The sequence below is a fragment of the Poecile atricapillus genome, chromosome 7, assembly GCF_030490865.1.
Source record: "Poecile atricapillus isolate bPoeAtr1 chromosome 7, bPoeAtr1.hap1, whole genome shotgun sequence".
Lineage (NCBI taxonomy): Eukaryota > Metazoa > Chordata > Aves > Passeriformes > Paridae > Poecile > Poecile atricapillus.
In genome coordinates this window covers 29509033-29530112 of record NC_081255.1, presented here as the reverse complement: position 1 = coordinate 29530112, position 21080 = coordinate 29509033, and the positions used below count along the sequence as shown (strand labels likewise).

The following is a 21080-nucleotide window of genomic DNA, read 5'->3' as shown; positions in this document are numbered from 1 at the left end:
TGGGTCCCGGCACTGCCAGCCCGACCCCATCCATCGGCTGCAGCCGCGGGTCCGGCATGGCGACACGCGTGGGTCCCGGCACTGCCAGCCCCTTCCCGTCCATCGGCTCCAGCAGCGGGTCCCGGCACGGTGACACGCGTGGGTCCCGGCACTGCCAGCCCGACCCCATCCATCGGCTGCAGCCGCGGGTCCGGCATGGCGACACGCGTGGGTCCCGGCACTGCCAGCCCGACCCCATCCATCGGCTGCAGCCGCGGGTCCGGCACGGCGACACGCGTGGGTGGAACTGCCAGCCCCTTCCCGTCCATCGGCTCCAGCAGCGGGTCCCGGCACGGTGACACGCGTGGGTGGACCTGCCTGCCCTGCTGAGCCAGACCCGGGGCTGCTGGAGGCGCCTAATTCCATGCAGGAATGTCGCGATTCCCACAATGTTTAACCTCGGCCGGCGCGGGAGCTGAGTCCTTCATCTCCAGGATGCTGTGCCAGGGCTGGGGGATGCACATCCAGCTGTGTGAAGGCTTCCGAGGGGGACAGGGTCCCCGTGTCAGCCCCTTCCCCTGCCTCTGCCTGGAGAAACACTTCTGAAAAACAGATTCCTTTTGCCAAAAATGAAAGTTAGTGCCAAGCCTTCAGGTAGGAACACCTTCTGTGAGGAAATTCTGACAGTGTTCAGCCTGGAGAAGGCTCCAGAGAGACCTTATTGCTCCTTCCAGTACAGAGACTACAGGAGAGCAGGGAGGGATGCCGGACTGTGAAGCCGTGGCACAGTTTTCCCAGGGAAGCTCTGGATGTCCCATCATTGGAAATATTCAAGGCCAGGTTGAAGGGCCTTGGAGCAACCTGCTTTAGTGGGAGGTATCCCTGCCCATGGCAGGGGGCTTAGAGCAAGATGATCTTTAAGGTCCTTGCCCAGCCCAAACATTCTGTGGTTCTATAGGTAAAAGCTTCTGGGTCTCTAGCAGATTCCCACACTGCACAGGAGCAGTGACACAGAATGACATCCCACCCCAGACATCCTCTGAAACCCAGTGAGACATGGCCCTATCCAAACAGCATTCCCAGAGCCACCTCGCTCCCCCACCCTGGGAAGGACAAGCAGGAGCTGAGAACACGCAATCCATCTGGTAATGCTTCCTCCTGGAGAGCATCTGGCAATCCTGTGGCAATGTTTAGCCAACACTGGAGCCTTCACTCCCCACCCTCCTGTTGGCCATAAACAGCCCAAGTGTGTAGGTGCTCCCTGCCCTTCTCCCTGTCTGCTTTGGTGACCCCGAGGTGAGCAAAGGGGACAGCAGCAGGAGTGTCAGGGGGTGTGACACCTCAGCTACAGCCTTCTCTTGCACACCCTGCACTGTACCAGCACTCCTTGGGTGACAAGGGAACACGGGAACATCCCTCCAGGGCTCTCGTGCTCCCTTCCCCTTGGGTGCTGCAGGACAGCTCTCCCCCACTTTTGTGCTTCTGGGGTTGGAACTGCAGGATTTTAAAGCTCCCTTCAGTTCTGTGATTCCATGGAATTTGCTGAAGTGCTCCTCTGCCAGCAGACATGTGCTCCCAAGCCTCCTGGGACCATTCCAGGCACAGGCAGATCCAGCCCAGCTTTCCTAAAACAGAGCAGGGGACTCTCAGCATCCCCGTGCTGTTGGATCTGCTGGTGCTTTGATCCAAACCCAGCTGCCCTGGGGAGGCTCAGCCTCACAGATCCCCACAGCAGCCAAAAGTTGTGGCTCCCCTGTGTGCTGGAGACAGGCTGTGGAGAGCCCCCTGTGCTGTCCCTGTTGTGGTGACAAACCAGGCTGAGGCATATCCACGTGGTTTGGAGCAATTATTATTGACAGGACGTTTGGGGATGGTGGGTGCCAGCCTGCAGCTGTTGACACTGGCCCAGCAGACAGTGTGCAAAGCCACCACCTCAAGTGCCATCACCAGGATTTTGGGTCAGTTGTGTCCCCTTCCTGTGCCCCCAAGAGTGCTGGAAGCTGGTCCTTGTGCAGGAGATAAGGGACAGCACGATCTGTCACCTCCATCGCCCCCCTCCCAACCTGGAGATATGAAGGCTGCCTGCTGCAGGAGACTCAGGGCCGAAATTTAATTTCAACAGAGCTTGGGTAAGTGGGAAAAAGACTTTGAGGATACCCCTGCCTGGTAAAACCCACTTGTATTGAGCATGTTCTACCTACCTAAACCTGATCCTGTTCCAAACAGCACAGCCAATCCTTCCTCTTCCCAAGCACAGTATTTAGCCCAGATCCTGCCCAGCCCAGCTTCTCTGTGCCCACCCAAATGGCTTTGGTGAGGGGGCCTTGTCCCATGTTCTGTTGAATTTTTGGTGTATCCCCTTTGGGTCTGGGGGAAATGACAGCCTCCTGTGTGGCTGGGTGTGCACAAGGGGTGCAGCATGGCATAGGGGCAGCCAGGAGCCTGGGGCCACTGCACTTTCAGGGACAGCCCTTTCCTCCAGGCTGTGACCTGTGTGTCCCCTCCATGAGGTGAGTCCATGCCAAGTGGCCATTCTCTCCAGGAAATCAGTTTTCGGGCTCAAAAAGGTTATCACTGCCGTTCAGCAGAGCATCCGGCTCCTCCTGGAGCCCGTAGAAGAGGTCATCCTCCTCCCCGGGACCTTTCCAGTGGGATCGGGGGTGCTGTCCCCCCTCCGGGGAGCTGCTCGGGGTGCGGCCGGAGCGGGAGGCGGAGGGCAGGGTCCGGCTCTGTGGCGTGGGGCTGCCGGGCACGGAGCCCTCCAGCGATGGTGTGTCCATCTCCTCCAGCAGGGATGCCAGCGGGGCATCCCCCGGGGCTGGCCGGGCGGGGCTGCGGGGACAGGGTTACACCAAAAGCGGCTGGGCAGGAGCTGCAGTTCCCCCTGGAGCCCCTGGCTGCTGCTCGAGCAGCATCCCAGCATCAGCAGAACCCTTGCTGGGTGGCTGGAGAGCCCTGGGATGTTCCTGTCCCAGCCCTCGGTGCCTGCCGTTTTGGGGACACCTGCCCTCCGGGTTCCTGCTGCCCATGGGGTGAAGTAGCGGCTATCCTTGCATTTCCTGAATCTACAGCTGGGATGGGAAAGCACTGCACCCTCATCACCTGCAGAGCCCTTTGGGACGTCCCAAACCAATGCTTGGGCATCATATGTGGCATCTGGTTTGAGGGTCACCTGCCAGGCTTCTCATTTCTACCAAAGTCTGACCAGGAATTTGGGGTTATTCTTGTGTGTGGTGCTGTTTATATTGATAAAATTACATAAAAGCAAAATGCAGAAACGCAAACATCAAAATGCAAATTGCAACCATCTAAATTTCCTCCTGGGAAATAATTCGGTTCAGAGTCTCCTCGTGGGTTGAGACACCACCCGACCTTCAGTGGAGGCTCAGAGCTGTGAGAGCAGCAAAACCCCTCTGCATTGTCCCCCACCCTCAATATTGGGTGTCTGATCCCCCATGTTCACCCCACACCCCACCACTGCCACCCCAACCCTGCAGGTGTCACATACCAGCTGCCTGCTGCTGTTTCCAGGCGAGGTGCCAGGTCTTGGAGGGGGTCTCCAGCACCCCCCAGCTCCCGGTGGATCTCAGCTTTGGCCTGCACGGCCGACTGGGAGCAGCTGCGGGGTCTGGGCTGTGCCGTGGGTGGGAGTGGAGCCAAGCTGACCACCTGCCTCTGGATCTGCTCATAGGATGGCAGGCTCTTCTCGTAGGTGCTGGTGGCATCTTGGTTGGGGCAGGGGGCAACCAAGCTGCAGGCAAAGGGACAACAAGGGTGCTGAGCAGCCCTGCACCCCGTGGAGCTGGGAGATGCTCAGGGACACGCACACAGGGCTCCATCACCTGAGGAAGAGGCTCTAGAGGCCACCAAGGCCCACCCCAGCAGCAGAGGCAGGGGATGCCTGCAGGAACATCACTGGATGCTCTGCATGCCCCTGCATCATGCAGGCTCAGCCCTGGAGGGGCTCAGGCAGCCTTTGTCTCTCTCAGCCTGATCCCTGCTTGGCATTTTGTGCTGCAGGAGGTGCAGCAGTCCCCAGCCTCAGGGCACACACATTACCCTGTTGTGGGACCCACCCGGTGTCCTTCTGTGGCAGCACCATGGGTTTGTAGTCCAGGAATCGCTCGACCCCGAGGTCCGCAGGGATGAACGTAATCTGGGGGGAAAAGAGAGGCAGAGCCCAGGGGATGTGCTGGGCATCACAGGGTCCCTCGGCCCTCCTAGTGGGAAAAGGGCCAGAGTGTCCCTTCAGCTGGGTTTAGGGTCTTTTCCCACTGTATTTAGATGTTTTCCTCAGAAATGGCTTTTTTGAGGGAAACCAGCAAGGAATGAATGAATCCAGCATAGTCCTGCTCTCAGTGCCTTTCCCCCCATGGAGTCACACATGTGCCCAGGCCCAGAGGGAGTCCCAAGGCCCACACAGGAGGTCAGTGGTCAGGGACCACACCATCCTTGAGCCTCGAGCGCAGTGGCAAAGCCACATCTCCCTCCGAGCTGGGGCTGAGCTCAGCTTTGAGGGTAGCTGGTTTCTGCTTCACCCCAAGCCCAGAAAGCACAGCTGCTTTCAGAGGTCCCAGCTGGTCCTGGCTCCTGAGGTGTCTCCCCCACACTTTGGAGGGCAGCCAGATTGTTGACAGGCCACCCAGCAGTGCTCAGATCAGTCCTACAGATGCCCTCTCCTTGGACAAGTCCTTTTTCTGCCAGGCCAGTTTCCCAGGGCAGGGACTCTGCGCTCCGGCAGTGCCCTCTGCCAAGGAGACTGGCAGGGGAGGGCTGGGCTCAGGGGGCCAGGACCCTCCGGCCTCCATGGCCACAACAGTCCCTTCTGGGAGGTCCTGGGAGCTTGCCAAGCCCCAGAGCCCAAGGAAGGGGCTGAATGGGAGAGATGAACACAAGTTTACTTCCTTGGGATAATTCCCTGCTGCCCAAAAGCAAAGCCCCAGGCTCAGGGGGTGTGCAGGGGGTGAAGGAGACAGGGCACACCCTGCAGGCATCAGCAGGGCACAAACCTCCCAAATCAATTCCCCCTCAAGATTGCTGCAGCTGGCTTCTCCTGGGGAAACTGAGGCTGCACATCCAGAGCAGCCCAAGCTGAGCTCAAGCTCTCTCCCTCCCCTCAAGCCCCGCAGCGTGCTCAGCAGTGGGAAGGATCCTACCTTTGGGTAGCACTGGCACATGCTCCACGTGATGCCCACAGCTACGAGCAGGACACCCAGGACGCAGAAGGTGATGTAGTACTGAGGCTTTTCCACGCTCATGATGAACATCCCCACCATCACCAGGAAGAAACCCAAGATGATGAAAGCGTAGCGGAAATTCTTCTCCTCCGCCATGGGCTCCAGGTGGAAGAGGTGGGAGAAGAGATTTCGGGAAGGCCGTTCACCTGCGGCACTGCCTGCCGAGCACAGCGTAAGGCAAGGAGTGGTTTCTCTCCCCAGAGGCTGCCAGGAGCTGAGGATCAGCTGCACGTTGAGCTGGTCCTGCCCAGGGCTGAGCCAGCCAGTTTTTAATGGGTTTGTAATGAATGCAAACACTGCCCTGCCGTTCACACTCCAGTGGAGCCACCCTGCACATGTCCGGGTAACCTTCCCTGCAGGCACACTCAGCCAGACCACAGCCTGGGGAAGGGACACGGAGGGAGAGGGGAGCAGGGCTGCGGGGATGGGGACACAGAGATCAGCTGGTGCTCTTGGGATTTTCCCAGCCCTGGGCACTGGGGCTCATAAATCAGAGCTGGCACAGCACCAGGTAAGGGGGACACCAGGGCCCAGCATGTCCTCAGGGGCTGTGGGACTACAACAGAAAAAGAGGGAGTGATCCAGGATCTTTTTGGAGGCCAGTGGGTTTGGAACAGACCCTGCCTTGCTCTGGCTGAATGCTAAGGCTGCCTCACTGGGCAGCAAGTGGGCTGTGAAGGAGGAACTAAAGCCAGAAAAGGATGGAGTGAGGCTGATCCACCCAGCAGAAGTGAAGACAGAGTGTCCCTGTTCCCTGTGTTCACTGAAGTTGGAGCTGGGATGTTAAAAGGTGTCTCCTTCCCACCACACGTCCAACAGCCAGACAGTGTTTGTTTTATTCCCTTGATTTATTCCCTCATTTTATTCCCTTGATACACCAGGTTTATGACAAATAATTATATTATAAACAGTATGTTAGATGTGGCTGCAGCTCCTCAGCCACTCTGAAAAACCTTTATTTTGGTGGAGTGCAGGACCTGGCAGCAGCCCCTGCCACAGCTGGCCTTTCCTCTGGGCAAGGCTGCACACCTGGCCGTGGAGGGCAGGGAGGGAGAGGGGCTGTGCCACCCAGCATGGCTTTTCCAGGAGGCTGCCTGAAATGCCAAGTGCACTTGGATGCTCTGACCACAGGCACGACCCAGTGAGCATCCCTGACACCAAATGAAGTGAGTCAGTATTTAGGGAAGCAGGGTGGAAGGCACTGCATGGAGACAGGGCTGGAAGGGGCATTGCAAAGGCAGAGGAGTGGAAGGTGCAGACGGAGCTGAGCTTTCTCTGGCCAGATTTGCCTCAGATTTATTATTGAGTGGGCCTGACAGGAGCTCCCCAGGGTGGGCCAGAGCAGGGAATCCAAAGCCTCTGAAACCAGCAGTGGTTTTATTAAAAATATGAAAGCTTCCAAACATGCCAGTTGCCCCCGGCGCTCTGAACACATCACCTGCAGGACCCACGATCCCAGCAGCGCCGGATCCACCCCTCGGACAGCCAGGAAAGCCGGGCTGACCCTTCCCACTCCTCGCCCACCCTCCTCTCACCCCCACAAAGAAGAGGCTCAGTTTAAAGCTGAGGGACTGGGCAGCCACCCGCAGAGTCCCGTTCCGGGCAGCTCAGACCCCTCTGACCCCGCTGATGTTCTCATAGCTGGGGGGAGGCGTTGCCTGCGGCTCCTCGGGCTCGTCCAGCCAGGACGGGCTGGGGCGGAACAGGGCGCTGTCCGAGGAGCTGCGCCGGCGGCCGCCCTGCCAGCTCTCGTCCTCCTCCAGGTAGCGGTACAGGGGCGGCGTGGGCTCCTCCTTCCTCCCCGGAGGCTGCACATAGGCCGGGGCACCGTGGGCAGGTCTGCAAGTCAAGGCTTCTTCATAGGTGGGGATGGCACTGGCGTCCCAGTTGCTGCAGGGAAGAGGAAGAAACCCAGCAGCGCACACCGTCAACATCCCAGCACCCAGCTGGAGCATCCCAGCACCCAGCTGGAGCATCCCAGCACCCAGCTGGAGCATCCCAGCGCCCAGCTGGAGCATCCCAGCACCCAGCTGGAGCATCCCAGTGCCCCATCAACTCGAGCCACCCAACATCCCACCAACCCCACTGTCTGGAGCATCCCTGAGCTGCCTAAGGCGTGCACTGGGGACAGCACCTGGGCAGGTTTTGCTGAAGTGCCATGTGTCATGTGTGCAGGGTGACCATGTCAGCTGCTTCCTGGCAACCATGAGGTTTTGCAAGAGGGTCCCATGAGCATCATCGTCATCATCATGCCTAACCCTTAATTCACCCCCTGAAGAACAGAGGCTGCCGACAGCTGAGGGAGCAGTTTGGCACAAGAGCCTGGACAAGCCCCAGGCACACCAGGTCACCATGGTCACACCCCACTCCCATGCCAGCCAGAGCCCTCCCTGCACTGGCCAAGCCTGGTGCCACTTCCAGCAGAGTTTTCCTGAACAAACACAGCTTGTGTGCAGGGAAAACCTCTGACAACCTTGGCCCTGATCATGGCCCAGCTTGGCACCCTACAGAATGGTGCAGTCCCAAAGCTGGAGATGCTGTGAAAGCAACTCATCAGTGCAGGTGAAACCCAGCCCAGTGTGCTGGGGAGGCAGCAGGCATGGGAGGGCACAGCTGGTCCAAAGGAAAAGCCATGTGCTCCACAGGGATGCCTCCATCCTGAACGTGGCAGATCTCTGTCCCAGGCAGACCGCCCAGGGCTTCTCTGCCAGGGATTTGCCAAACAGCCTCAGCTCGCACAGGAACACTACCTTGGAAATGCAGAAAGGGGGGGTTATCCCAGCACAGGATGCTTTTCTGGGGCTGGAGGAGCTGCTGCAGCACCAGCACTGCCAGGGTGCTGCATCCCATCCAGCAGGGGAGCTGGGAGCTCAGGGAAAGGGACATTCCCCACAGGGACACAGCAAAATCCCTCCCTGGGACAAGGAACCTCCCCCCAGATACCCAGACTGGCTCACAAGCTCACAGATATCCAGATGGGCACTGAAATCCCTGAAGGACCAGGAATGTGTCTCCCACTCCAACTGTGTTTTTATGGTTTCATGTTCTTAAGAGTTTCTTTTAGTGCTGTTTTTCCCCAGAGTCCGATTTATGCCAGAGCCAAGATCTTTGTTGTGACCCCATAAAGCAGCACTGGGAAGGGCTGGCTGGCTCTGCTTCCACAGCAGTTTCCAGAATAAAAAAAAACCTTTTGATCCAAAAACTTTCAAATGAAGAAGTGGGAGTAAATCTCAGGCTCACACTGGAAGATTCAGGGAACCTGAAAAGCATCAGTGGTGTTCAGGGCAGGGCAAGGAGTCCTTCTATACCCTGAAATGGGCTTCATAAAGGACCTTCTGCCTACATTCCTATCTTGCTGCTATTCCAAGGATTATTTTCCATTTATTTTTTCCCATTTAACTCCCTTGTAAAAAATATTTTGCTCCCATTAAAGATGTTATTAACACCCTCATCCTTACAGAGCACTACAGACCTGGGAGACCAGGACTGGAGCTCTGGGTGACCCTTCCCCACCCCCACATCCAAACCTTCTGCCAGAAAACCAATGTGTTCTTCTGCTTGGTGGCCCTGCTAAGGAGATGTGTCCCTTGGCACGTGATGGCCCTGCAGGGCAAGCAGAGCTGGATGGATGCAGCCGAGCCAGCCACGGGCACGGCCAGCGTGGGCAGGGAGGGTTGACATTAATGAGCAGGAGCAGGAGAGCACAGAGCAGAGCTGCTGTGAGCTCACCAGCCAGCAAGGTGGCTGCAGGGACAGCCAGACCCATCCTGCCCACCCAGACAGCGGCAGGGACCAGGCTCCCACCTGCAGTTCCACTTCTCCGGAGGCTCCGCCGTGAAGTACTGCAGGTCCCTGGGGAAATGGTACTGGTAGCGCCGGGACACCACCCTGGCGTTGGCCTTGACGGACCAGAGGAGGCCGAAGATGAGGAGGATGCCGCCGATGCCGCAGCAGAAGAAGCTGACGGAGCGGAGCAGGGCGCTGGAGGAGGAGGAGCTGGGGACGGCCTCGGCTTCCCGGGGAGGCAGGAGGCGAGCCCCGCCGCCAGAGCCCACCTCCCCATCACTCCACCAGGCAAAGCACAGCGTCCCCGTCACCAGCAGCACGGCCCCCGTGATGGTCAGGCCGTAGCGGAAAGAGGCGGCTGCCATCCTTCAGGAGGAGGTTTTAGGAGGGGAGAAGAGTGAGACAAGGCATGAGAGAGCTCAGGTCCTGTAAGACAAGAAAGGTGCCAGGTTTGAGCGGGAGAAGCTCAAGGAAGACCTGCCAGAGGAGAAAATGACTGAGCAAGGACCCATCCGGGGTCTGCAGCCCCTTCAGCCACCATTATTTTCCATCAGAAGGGGCATTTCCACCATCTCAGATGGGAAGCCTTTGGGAAAAGCAAAGTCAGTGCCAGGTTGGACCTATACACTTCCCAGCAGCCTCGTAAAAACATCTTAATTTTTTAAGGAACAACACAAGGGCAGGATGGACACCCCAGCTCTGGGAGCTCTCATAGCTCTTCTCTTTGTGTTTTATTCCAGACCTCCTCCCAGGCTTGGAGGAATGCCAGCTGGGTTTCCTGGGTTTTCAAAGCATGGCTTATGGAAGAGGTCGGAGACATAAATTTAAGATGTCATCACTTCTGAATTTTCATTGTGCCTGTTTACTCCTCCAGAACTGATGACATTGGAAAAATCTGCTCAACCTTCATCCACATGAAGTTCGGCACACAAACTTCAGGTCAGCTCCTCCTCAAGTTCCTGTCAAGATCGGTCCTGCAGGTGTTATCACCTGATGCAGGTTCAGCTCCCACTTCTCAATGGACAAAAAGCTCTGGATCATGTGGGAATTAAGCACCAAGACCCCTGAATAGATTCAGTCCTGGGTGACTCCGCTGCAAAGGTTTGTCATGGTGGCAGTGCCAGCAGAGAGCCTGCACATGAGGGATGGCCAGGGCAGAGGAGGAGCTCAAGCAGAGGTGGTGGACAGATGGATGACCCACACTCAGCTGTCACCTCTACCGTCATTGCTTTGCCTGTGTGTCAGTAACAGGACAATATTGTGGTGGCTTTGGTCTCCATTCCTCCAGGCAGGGCTCATCTCCTACAGAGGGGTCTTAAATTGTGCCCTGAGATCTGGAAGGGCAGAGCCAGAGCTAGGCAGGGAGCACAAGTCCAGCATGGACTCAGTGTCATCAAGGTCAGGTAGAATTATGTTATTTCAAGCTGTTATTTATCAGATGGGCCCACTAAATGGAAAGCCAAATTACCTTGTAGTGAAAGAAACACTATCTGATCTAATCAACATTTAATGAAGGAATCTGATGAGAAGTGAGATTTAGGAAAGCTGCAGGGGTGGAAGCCCCAACAACTCACTCCAGCTTTTGTCCCAGGTCACAAGCCCAAAATGCCACCTGGGCTGGCTGTGACCAGTGGTCATCAGCTGTGGCCACCCGCTGGGAAGGCAGTCACCTTCCTGGGCTGAGAAAAGGCTTCCCTCCATAATGGGGGGCTTGTTTGGATGCTCCCTCCTGAGTGGCAGGGCCTTGGCTGAGCTGAGGTAGGGAAGAGACTTTCGGAGATGGTATTAGATGCTATCAAGGATCAGCATCCCCAAACCGTCACTGAACGTGAGCAGGACACAACAGAAGAGCTGGACTCGGGTTGCCTTGCAGCAGGAGATGCTGGAGGACCCCACTGACCTGTGAATGCAGCTCCTTTGGACAGCAATGCATTTTCATGCAGAAATTTCAGCATATTGTTTAAAGAAAAAATTTTCACCCCAAAAAAACCCTACAGCAAAGCTCTTGATCCAACTGCATGGAAATGTCAGGTCACTCCAAACTGAAACATTGGACTGAACCTGCCCCAAGAGCTGAAATGTTCACCTCCTGCAAAAAACACTCTCCTCATTCTGGGGTCAGACTGGTGAGGTTTGGGAGATGCTCTGAATGCCCTGGTGAGATTTAGGAGATGCTGTGATTCCCCCTGCCTGGGAATGGGGAATTTTGCAGCCTCCAGCACTGAGCACATCTGGGAGAGCTGGCAACGAGGGGGAGGCGGAGGGAAGGTGGAGAAGCCTCTGGTGGAGAAGCCTCTGGGAGGTGATGGATTGACAGCTCGAGAGAATAAACTCTTCTCTCTCTTGACAAATCCAGCACAGGGAGCGCCGCTGAAAGCTCCCCCAGCCTCCCCACACGTGCTCCTGTGCGGGGGCAGCTCCGTGACACTGCCACAGCTCAGTGACACTGCCACTGCTGGGGGACACTGCCACAGCTGAGTGACACTGCCACTGCTGGGTGACACTGCCACTGCTGGGTGACAGTGCCACAGCTGAGTGACACTGCCACAGCTGGGTGACACTGCCACAGCTGAGTGACACTGCCACTGCCGGGTGACACTGCCACAGCTGGGTGACACTGCCACCGCTGGGTGACACTGCCACTGCTGGGTGACACTGCCACTGCTGGGTGACACTGCCACAGCTGAGTGACACTGCCACTGCTGAGTGACACTGCCACAGCTGAGTGACACTGCCACCGCTGGGTGACACTGCCACCGCCGGGTGACTCTGCCACTGCTGAGTGACACTGCCACCGCTGAGTGACACTGCCACCGGTGTGTGACACTGCCACAGCTGGGTGACACTGCCACCGCTTGGTGACACTGCCACCTCTGAGTGACACTGCCACCTCTGAGTGACACTGTCACCGCACCCTTTCCCCGTGTCTCGGGCTGCCACAGCTCTCCCGAGCCTCTCTGAAGGACCCACGCTGTTCGCTCAGCGCACCAGCCGCTGCAAGAAGAGTCTGAAGGAGCAGGGGCAGGGAGAGAGGTGCGAGGCTGGGGCGGGACCCGAGGCTCCCGGAGCCTCTCCCGGCTCCACTCCCGGGGCACTCAGCATCTGCACAGCAGCCTTCCCTCCCCGTGAGCATCCCCAGCACAAGTTTTCACGGAGCCACAGCAATTGCCGGCTCTCAAACGCTCTTCTCCACTCTCCAAGCCGCCCTGACATTTTGTTCTGCCCTGTCTCCTTCTCTGACCTGCCCCGAAATAGTTTTCCGGGTAATAGATTTGCACGTTGCATGTACAAACAGATACGAATGTTGATAGTTTACATAGTTCCAGTGAGATGCTGAGAATAGCAGCCCCCATATAAAGTTATGCAGATGGTGATTCATAGGGTCTACTAAGCATTACTCAGAAAAACGCTCTTTTCAAGCAACACGAGAAAAGAAAAGAGTTTTGAACCTCTCCCACCGCCATCAAGCAAAAAATCCACCTCCACACCCGTCCCTCCACGGCACTTACAGATCGCACTTCCATGCGGGGCTGGAGACCTTTAATACGGAAGAAGAACGCCGGGCAGAGATGCACCAAAGCGTGAGCATGTCTTTAGGGAGCTCCCTCCCTGCCTTTATCCAAATTCGCTCTTTTGTTGCGATAGTTATCAGCGAGGGTTTGGTCCCCGTTCAGAGCAAAGTAGCAGCGATGCCTCGGAAGAGCATCCCAGAGCTGCGCTCTGCCCGAGGCAGGCGCGTTCGGGGGAGAGCAGCACATGTGTCCCCTCCGCCGGCCTTCGGGGAGATGCTGAGCCCCACGTCCCCTCCTCTAGCGGAGGGCACCCGCGGGGCCCCTGTCCCGCCCGGCACGGCGCTCAGCCGGGGGGTGCCCGTGTCCCCCCACAGCCCCGCTCCCAGCGCGTACTCACCGCCGCCGGCAGCCCCGCTCCGGGAGGCTCCGGGAGGCTCCGGGAGGCTCCGGGAGGCTCCGCCGAGCGCGGCCCGCGGGGCGGGCGGGGCCGGGGGCGGGCGGGGGGCGGTGGCGGCTCGGGGCGGGCAGGACCGGAGCTCCCTCCCGGCTCCCCGCAGCCCGCTCCCGTTCCGTCCCGTCGGGGAGTTCGGGATGCAGAGGCCGGGAAGGGTCCCTTGTTCAACACGCCCTGCCCTGGGGACAGCGCTGCTGTCCTGTGTGTGGGACACCCAGGCTGCAGCACAGGAGGGTCTCTGCCCCAGCCTTCCTCTGTGATCGCTTTAGTTCTCCTCACTTCTATGTCAAACGCTAATATTGTCCCTTTTCCTCTTTCGTGGAATTAGAACGGTTTGGGTTTGGAAGAACCTCTTAAATGCGTAGTCCAAACCCCCTGCAAGCAGCAGGGTTATCTTCAACTAGATCAGGCTGCTCAGAGCCCCATCTCACCTGGCCTTAAATGTTTCTGGAAATGGGGCATTCACCATCTCTCCGTGCCAGTGTTTCATCAAGTTCACTGTAAAAAAAACTTGTTTTCTTTATACCTAATCTAAGTCAACCCTTTTTTAGTTTAAAACTATTACCCTGCAGCACTCAGGACAACTGGATATTAAACAAGCTGAGGGTGCTGTGGTCTGAATTTCAGGATGGTCGGTGTGACAGCACAATTCCTCGTCACACAGCTGGAGGGAAATTTGATCAAGAGCTGCCATGCTATGGCTGTGCATCTCACACATCCACACATCCACACATCCACCACGCTGCTCTTGGGCTGCAGCTGAGCATCACTGACAGGCAGAGCCATTTCTGTGGATACCCTGGGCTGCTGGTCTTGTACTTCTTGGAGTTCCTCATCTCACCAGCTCGAGCTTTACCTGCACATGCTGCAGGGGCTGGTGCAAAGCCCCTCTGTGGAATTCATATCTGCTTCATACATGATTAGAAGCCACTCAGCCCAGCTGAGAGCATGTGGGTGTGCAGTCCCATTTACCTGCAGCCACTGTGGAGCTTTACAAATGGCAAACTGAGGCACACAGAGGGCTGGCTCACACAGGAGTGGCCCTGCAGCAGGTTGGGTCCTCATCCAAGAGGAACATGGGGCAGAAGTCCCCAGGGCCAGCACCCAGTGATCTGGGGGCACTGTGAATCAGCAGTCACTCTGTTGAAGAACAATAAGACAACTTTTTCTGCTCCTTACCTGCTCAGATATTGTATTAACTGAAATTTAATTGTTAAACAGCATCTGAAGCACTTCAAGGTGGTGTTAGTCCACGGCTCCCAGCACAGGGCTGCAGAATGAGATGGCTTTGTGCCAGCACACTGCCTTTTCAGCCCCATAACCATCCCCTACCTTCTGCCTTGTCCAGAGGTCTGGCCTACAGGCAGCCACAAACCCATGACAAATAACCACAAGGTAGAGGCTGGAAGTGCTGAGTGCTACCAGCACCTCTGTCTGCTTAGCAGCACCTTGGCCAAAATGTGTTTTCCCTCTCTGAGAACTTTCCTGCTGGTGGGCAAGGTGCTGCAACACAGGGCACAGGGAAAGGGCTCCTCCAGAATAAAGACAGAATATCTGTGGAAAATATGTAAAACATCCCATCTACGGTGAAACTGCAGTGGAGAAAACAAGGAGATATAAAAGACAGTTACAGCCCCTGCAAGAACAAGAACAAAGGAGGAACGGGGAAAGAGATTGTTCCAGTAATTGCCTCCCCCAGGTAGGGATGCTGAGCCTGAGCAATGCTGCTGGCACCAAAAAAGTGCTGCTTTTTGATTCACTGTTCACCTAGTTTTGCTGCTGCAGCAAATCACATGTAAAATAGTGCATTTCACTGTATAATCAAGATAAATAAGCCAGCTTTTTCATTAAGGGTGTCTGTGTGCAGATGCATGCCCAGTCACGACAGGACTGGTGATACCAAGAGCACCAAGTCAAGAATGAATTTGGGTGCACCAAGTCCAGAGCACAGGATCCCTGTCAGAAATGTTATTTGTGGGACCTGGGCCACGCCACAGGTGCCCATCAGTGATTTGGCACACAGGACACTCATCCCATGCCCAGCTGCCCCCAGCAAGCACCTCTGGTCACAGCAGTGTGACAGAGTCAATAAAGAGGCACTGATGTGGCTTCAGGGGTCACATCTCTGCAGGCATAAGGTGTCCATGTTGTCCATATCCATGGAGAAGCCAATCCCAGGGGCTGGCACACCTCGTGTTTCCCTTAGCATGGGCCATGGGCACAGCAGGAGTGGGTGCAGCCTGCCAGGCTGATAAGGAGCTGCAGCACATAGCCATGAGGATGTGCAGATGGGAGAGAGTTCCTGCATCCAGCACGTGTAAAGCAAAGGAGAAACCTCCTGCTGTTTATCTTTGCCTTAATTTGCATCTCCTTAAAATGCCTAATTAGTCATGCTAGTTGATATACTGGCTCAGGCGCTCCTACTTAACCCAGTCAGCAAACCCAGGCTTTGAAAATATTTGTCCTACACCTTCACTGGATGCAACATTCTCCAGTGTCCTTTGGGGCTGAACCCACAGCTGGACATGAATCTCTCTGTGGCTGTCCTGCTGCATGGGCAGCTGGAGGGCTTGGGAGCACTCCTTTGTGGTCTCCATCAGGAAAAGCCAAGCATTTGGATGTGAAAGGAAATCAGCCCCCTGGCCACAAAAGGAGTGTGGGTTTTTTTGGCTAGTTCACCTAGAAGTACTCCTTCTGCAGACCAGCTTGTTTTTGACCCAAGACTTTACTGAATGCCTTTTTGCACCATAATACGTACTTTGTAATATATCTTATTATTTAGTTCCAATTACTTTACTGAGTTTGAATTATAATAGAAGAAGAAAATGTGTATAAAGTTGTTTAATATCAGTTTCTGATGTGGTTCCTCCACTAGCTATATCCATCATCTAGCCATCCCCTGGACCCAAAACCTCTGAGTGTTTTAAAGCTTAAATGTTTTCTTACTCAACTGTAATGATGGCCCAACCAGCAGCCTGTAAATCTGCACCACACTGAGGAACACAACTGTGGTGGAAAGTTTTGGAAAGGGACTTGGAAAGTGCTGATGGCATCATCCACAGAGGGCTTTATGGACAAGCAATGATCTCAAATTCCTTCAGCTCCTCGTCGGGGAGTTTTGATTGTACAGGAGCACCTGGCTGAGGTGCCAGCTCCTCTTGGGGCTGCTGGGTAGAGAAATGGGTATGATAAAGCTTTGGGTTTCCTCTAAGGGAAATTTCTGTGTTGCAGGTAAGGACAGAAGGAGCTTCCTAGGAGCTTTCCAACAAAATCTACAAAGAATTTGAAATCTGCCTAACAAGGGGTGGGGGAAGAAAAGAGTTAAATCCTGACATCTCATCTCAGTCTTTAGTCAGACAAAACTCTTCCTGAGCTCCTGGAGATTTTTGCCTCAGGGAAGCCCCGTGTCTGAGCCTCTCTGTTTCTCCATGAAGAGGCACCACGGTTGTGTTACAGGTGGGTAACCCACCATGCAGCGTGTTTTACATGCCACAGCTGCTGCAGCTCTGCTGCAGAGAGGAAACATTGATTCCCAGCCCTGTAGGCTCTTCAGTCAAGCTTGATGTCAGTCACATCTATCACACCTGGGCAGAGAGAGCTACAGGAGACATGCCCTGGCTGCTGAAACACAGCAGCAGCTTGCTTTACTCCACACATTGGATATCTCAGCTTGAAGCTCCTGTGCATCCTTGATTCCAAATGCTGATGTTCAAAGAAGCAGCAGGAATTCTGATTAAACAAAAGACTGGCTGAATTTGCTTCCCAGTGAGCTCAGCATTAGGTGTGAGATGAACTGCAGCTATGCTGACATCCCTGAGCCCTGGTGCCTCCTCATGCCTCTGCTGCATGCAGCTTTTACAGATCCATGGAGCTATTACAGAGCTCTCCTAGGAGCAGGGAACGGCTCAGGCTTTGTTTATTTTTCAGCACAAAAATGCAAAAGAGAAGCTCAAAGCAGCAATAATTACAAATTTTAGAGGAGAAGGGTGGAGCAGCCATCTAGCTCTTCTGGTTGCCGCCATGTGTGAAGCCCTCGGTGTCCAGCACACACCTGTCCCAGATGTTCCACAGCTGTTCTCCTTTTCCAGTGCCCCTGCATTATCCCACAGCTGTTCTCCTTTTCCAGTGCCCCTGCATTATCCCACAGCTGTTCTCCTTTTCCAGTGCCCCTGCATCATCCCACTGCCTGCCTCGGCATCGGGCTGCCCACAAGCACTTGTTCTCATCAGTGTGCTGTGCTGGGAGGTGGCTGAGGGTTATAATGCTGCCAGCAAACCTTGCAAACGTTTTGTTGGAAGCATGACAGCCTGGGGGGAGACACAAGGAATGGCTGGGAGGAGGAGGGTTTCAAGGTTTCTTAAAGAATCACCAGCAAAGGTATCAGCTAAAAAAAATTTAATATAAAAGCGACAGCACAATGAAGTTTGTTGGCAAGGTTCACTCTATTATTTACTAGATGGTTAAAGCACAGAGAGAAAAAAAAGCAAAGAAGGAATCCAGTGTCAATCAATCCAAGCTGATATAAACCCAACATTATCTGTGTGAAGGATGGGCTGGGGAGGGGGAGACAAAAGGATAGGAGAAGGTAAGGGTAAAAAGGAATACATCCTAAAGGCACAACAATTCTTCAGTAAAGAGCATTTAAACTTAACAGGACTTAAACCTTATTTAACTTATGTTATCAGCTAAGTCAAACGATATAGCAAAGGATTTATATAGGATTTACTATACCACAACAGTAACTACAGGCCTAACTTCCTTACAAATCTAAAATACTTAAGAATCCAGGAGAGCAGCATTCCCAGGACATTTGTTGTAGCATATGCACACTTGCATGCACACTGTTATAAAGAGTCTGTACAAGATATCTGTAAGAAATTCCCTTCTAATTCAGTGAAATACTCACCTGGGATACCTTTGGTGCCTTGCTGTGCCCAAAAGCCTGTCTGCTGTCTTCAAAGCTCATCTGCAACATCAGCTGTTGACCCAATAAGAGCTCTGTGATTTCTGCCTGCACACCTTGCCTCACTTTAACCCAGAACTTTCACATCTCCTTACACGGGTTTCTAGGTTACTGAAGACAATTTTGAAGATCTGCAAGAAATGACAAGAGGTGAATTTGGGAAATAACAGGCTGCAGCTTCTCTGTAATGGCATTAAAAGAGTCAGAGGATATCAACACTCATCTCCAGTGCCACAGCTCCCTCAGTGGGGAATTTGCCTCGCACTCTGGTTAGCTCTGTGGTATGAGGCTCTGAGGAGACCCCACTCCTGATGTTCTCCTGATTTCTGCCTAAAAGAAACAGCACTAGCAGGAGATCTTTCCTATAGAGGTGTAAGAGCAGGTTGCTCCCGTCTCTTCCCTCGATCTGTCAGAGAAAAGCTGACTGTACTGACTTGGAAGAAAGAGGGGGATGTGAATGTGATTGTGATGTGCAAAGATGCATGTGAAGAAACAGCTGGAAGACATTGCCTAAATTAGTTACCTTCAGACTGCAAAGAAAGGTCTCCATCTACCGTGTGCAGATGACTTACATCAGCACCTCAGACTGCGACAGGACCTCACAGAATTCCCTCAGACCCATGAGCAGCATTCCTGAGACACACACCTGCCATCCCAGAGGGAGAACACAGGCTTCCCTGCTCGACCTCCCTGGGAAGCCACTCGGGATCCAGAGAGTTAATCTTGCTCCCCAGAATGTATCCTGTCCTTGTCTTTGGCTACTCATCTTATTTGAAAAGGTGTGGTTTCACTTCCCTGGCGCTTCTCCTGTGCCAGAGAAGTGTCAGCTCTTGTTGGCAGATAACTGGTTGCCTCACAGAGGGATGAAACTCTCCTGCCCTGATTCCCTCTGCCAGTTCCAGCATGAGGGAAAATTCATCCCAGCCCTATATCCTGCATTAGCCTGGATGTAAGCAGACACCTCTGTGCAATAAAAGTTCAGAGTTTATTACAGGCTCTGGTTTGATAGCATAGATAATGGTAATTAACCGCTCTGGGGTGACAGTGGTTTATTGCTGGCTGATTTCCCAATGTTTTCTTTAAACATCCTGTAAAATAATGGGCCCTGCCAAGGATGGAGAGGGCAGGAGAAGACAGAAAGCAGTTGTGTGGGTCTGCAGCTCAGCACATGAAGGGCACCTGGAGTTTAACATGAGCTGGGGGCAGGATCAGCGCATTTACCCATTCTCAGATTTGTTTGTGAGTCACAGGGTTTCTGTGGGTGTGTATTTAAAGGCCACTCTTCCCCATGGGCAGGATGCTGCAGCAATCATATTTTGATGCTTACTGGAAGTACAAAAAAATCGGGGTTTGGTTGTTTCAGGAGGTACTGAAATTGTCTCATTTTACAAGGTATGGCTCCCACCAAGTCTGCCAAGCTGGATTCTACAGAAATTTCCTGTACTAAAGGAAACTGGGCAATCACACCCTCACCACCTTCTGTGCAAACACCTTCTCCAGCCACTGATTTGCAGAGCTGAGGACCAGTCAATTTATCCAGTCCTCAGCCTGAAAACCGTTCTGTATCTCCATGAGATGAGCCACACATGGGAGCACATCTTGTTCTTCTCCACAGAAAGGGGCAGGAACCTCTTCTCAAAGCCTCCAGCTTCCTTCTGCTCAGTTCCATACACGTGGGAGTCGCTTCCAAGGCACATCTGCTGTTGAAAGGAGCCGAGCAACTTGGAGGGAACAAATACTGGCAATCAGCTTTCGACCTGATTTTATACTGAGTTTTCTAGTGAAAAAAGGACATTTGTAGTCTATCAGCATAGCACTGAACCACGTTAAATACGCCTCCATTTATCTTCAATAAGACCAATACAGTTCCTTATTATTGGAACAATGGTATATTTTTGTCACACTTAATTATTAACTTATCTGGCTGCAGTTTATTAAAAGGATATTCTAGGTGAGTTTAACAGCTATACAACACTTATGTAACCAGCATCTTAAACTCTTTTTTTTTCCAGCCTTTCTTTTCTTTTTTTCTTGCTTTGCTCCCAGCTTTTCTGTTTTTCTTTGGCATCAGTAAGTAAACCCAAAGGGCCAGATCCTACAGTTACACTGATGTTTTTGGAGCATGGCCTGGAATTTTATCAGTTTACATCATCTGGGAGTGGGCCCATGAAATTTTTGAAACATTGAAGTAAATGAAAGCAGGCAGGTGACAGAGTGACAGCACCAGACAGAGACAATGGCCACAGCCAAGGCAGTGCAAGTCTTAGCTTTATTTGGAGGAAAAGGGCCTCCAAGTACATCTGGTACTGGGAGGTTAAACACACAGGCAGGTTTGCTGGGAGCTGAAAACGGGAGGAAAAATTTGGCCCGTACCAAGAAATAACTTGTAGTGTTCTCCTCTGGTGACATTGGCAAGTCTTCACCATCACCAAATGATTCCTGCATGTTCTCACAGCATTTGTTGCTCCAAGCAAGAAGATTCCAGAGGCAAGTGATGGGAGAGGGTACCCTGCAGCTGCTCCCCACCAGCTGTGGTCAACAACTGCCCTCATGACAAAGCTCACCCTGAGCATCGTGGAAGCCACTGGAACTTGTGTCCATTTTGTCATGAGTCTGAGATAATGCATTTTCTGCCTTTCAGTGACTGCAGCTCGTTTCTGATGCCCAGCACAGTCGGTGTCCCCAGGATTTCACCGATAGAAAGAGACAGGGGAGCATCACACCTTCTTCACCCACTTCTCCTCACTCTCAGGGCTGTAAAGCCAACTGATGGCTGCCATGAGCTCGCTGTCCCCTACTGCTCACCCAGAGGAATGTGGCCTCCCTCAGCCTGTAGTTTGAGTGCTGGAACCCCAAGTCCCTCAGTAACCAGCTCTCCACACCTGCTACTGTACCACAGCCACTGTGTTTCTGCCACAGAGGACACAACCCTGGTGACAATGAAGGGCGGGCTGAATTCCTTTCCCAGTCTGGCTCTCTGTTTTGACAAGTGATTCTTTTTATAAATCCCAGACAGGGTATCCTTTCAGAGGCAGTTGTAAAGCTGGATTTAATGCACATCACAGAGAATACACGAAAGCTCTCGTACGTTCTGCAGCACTGGGGGTTTTTTTAGTGGCTCTGTGAACGTGCTGACCAGCAGCTGACCT

At 53.9% G+C, this 21080-nt stretch overlaps 2 protein-coding genes across 3 annotated transcripts; both read right to left on the bottom strand.

The window, feature by feature from the left end:
* Positions 1–1793: 1793 nt before the first annotated feature.
* Positions 1794–5468, bottom strand: BSND (barttin CLCNK type accessory subunit beta). Its single transcript, XM_058842812.1, has 4 exons — positions 5136–5468; positions 4056–4135; positions 3488–3730; positions 1794–2811 (listed from the first exon to the last, which is right to left on the bottom strand). The coding sequence occupies exons 1-4, from the start codon at positions 5310–5312 to the stop codon at positions 2526–2528; spliced, it is 786 nt and encodes a 261-aa protein (XP_058698795.1). The 5' UTR covers positions 5313–5468; the 3' UTR covers positions 1794–2525.
* A 740-nt stretch (positions 5469–6208) lies between these two features.
* On the bottom strand, positions 6209–12963 carry TMEM61 (transmembrane protein 61). Of its 2 annotated transcripts, none has more exons than XM_058842802.1 (3): positions 12912–12963; positions 9021–9428; positions 6209–7106 (listed from the first exon to the last, which is right to left on the bottom strand). In XM_058842802.1, exons 2-3 carry the CDS (start codon positions 9365–9367, stop codon positions 6824–6826), a joined length of 630 nt encoding a protein of 209 aa, XP_058698785.1. In that variant the 5' UTR covers positions 9368–9428; positions 12912–12963; the 3' UTR covers positions 6209–6823. The 2 variants fall into 2 exon arrangements, with proteins under 2 accessions (XP_058698785.1, XP_058698786.1); XM_058842803.1 differs by lacking the exon at positions 12912–12963 and adding an exon at positions 12512–12896.
* Between the last annotated feature and the right edge of the window lie 8117 nt (positions 12964–21080).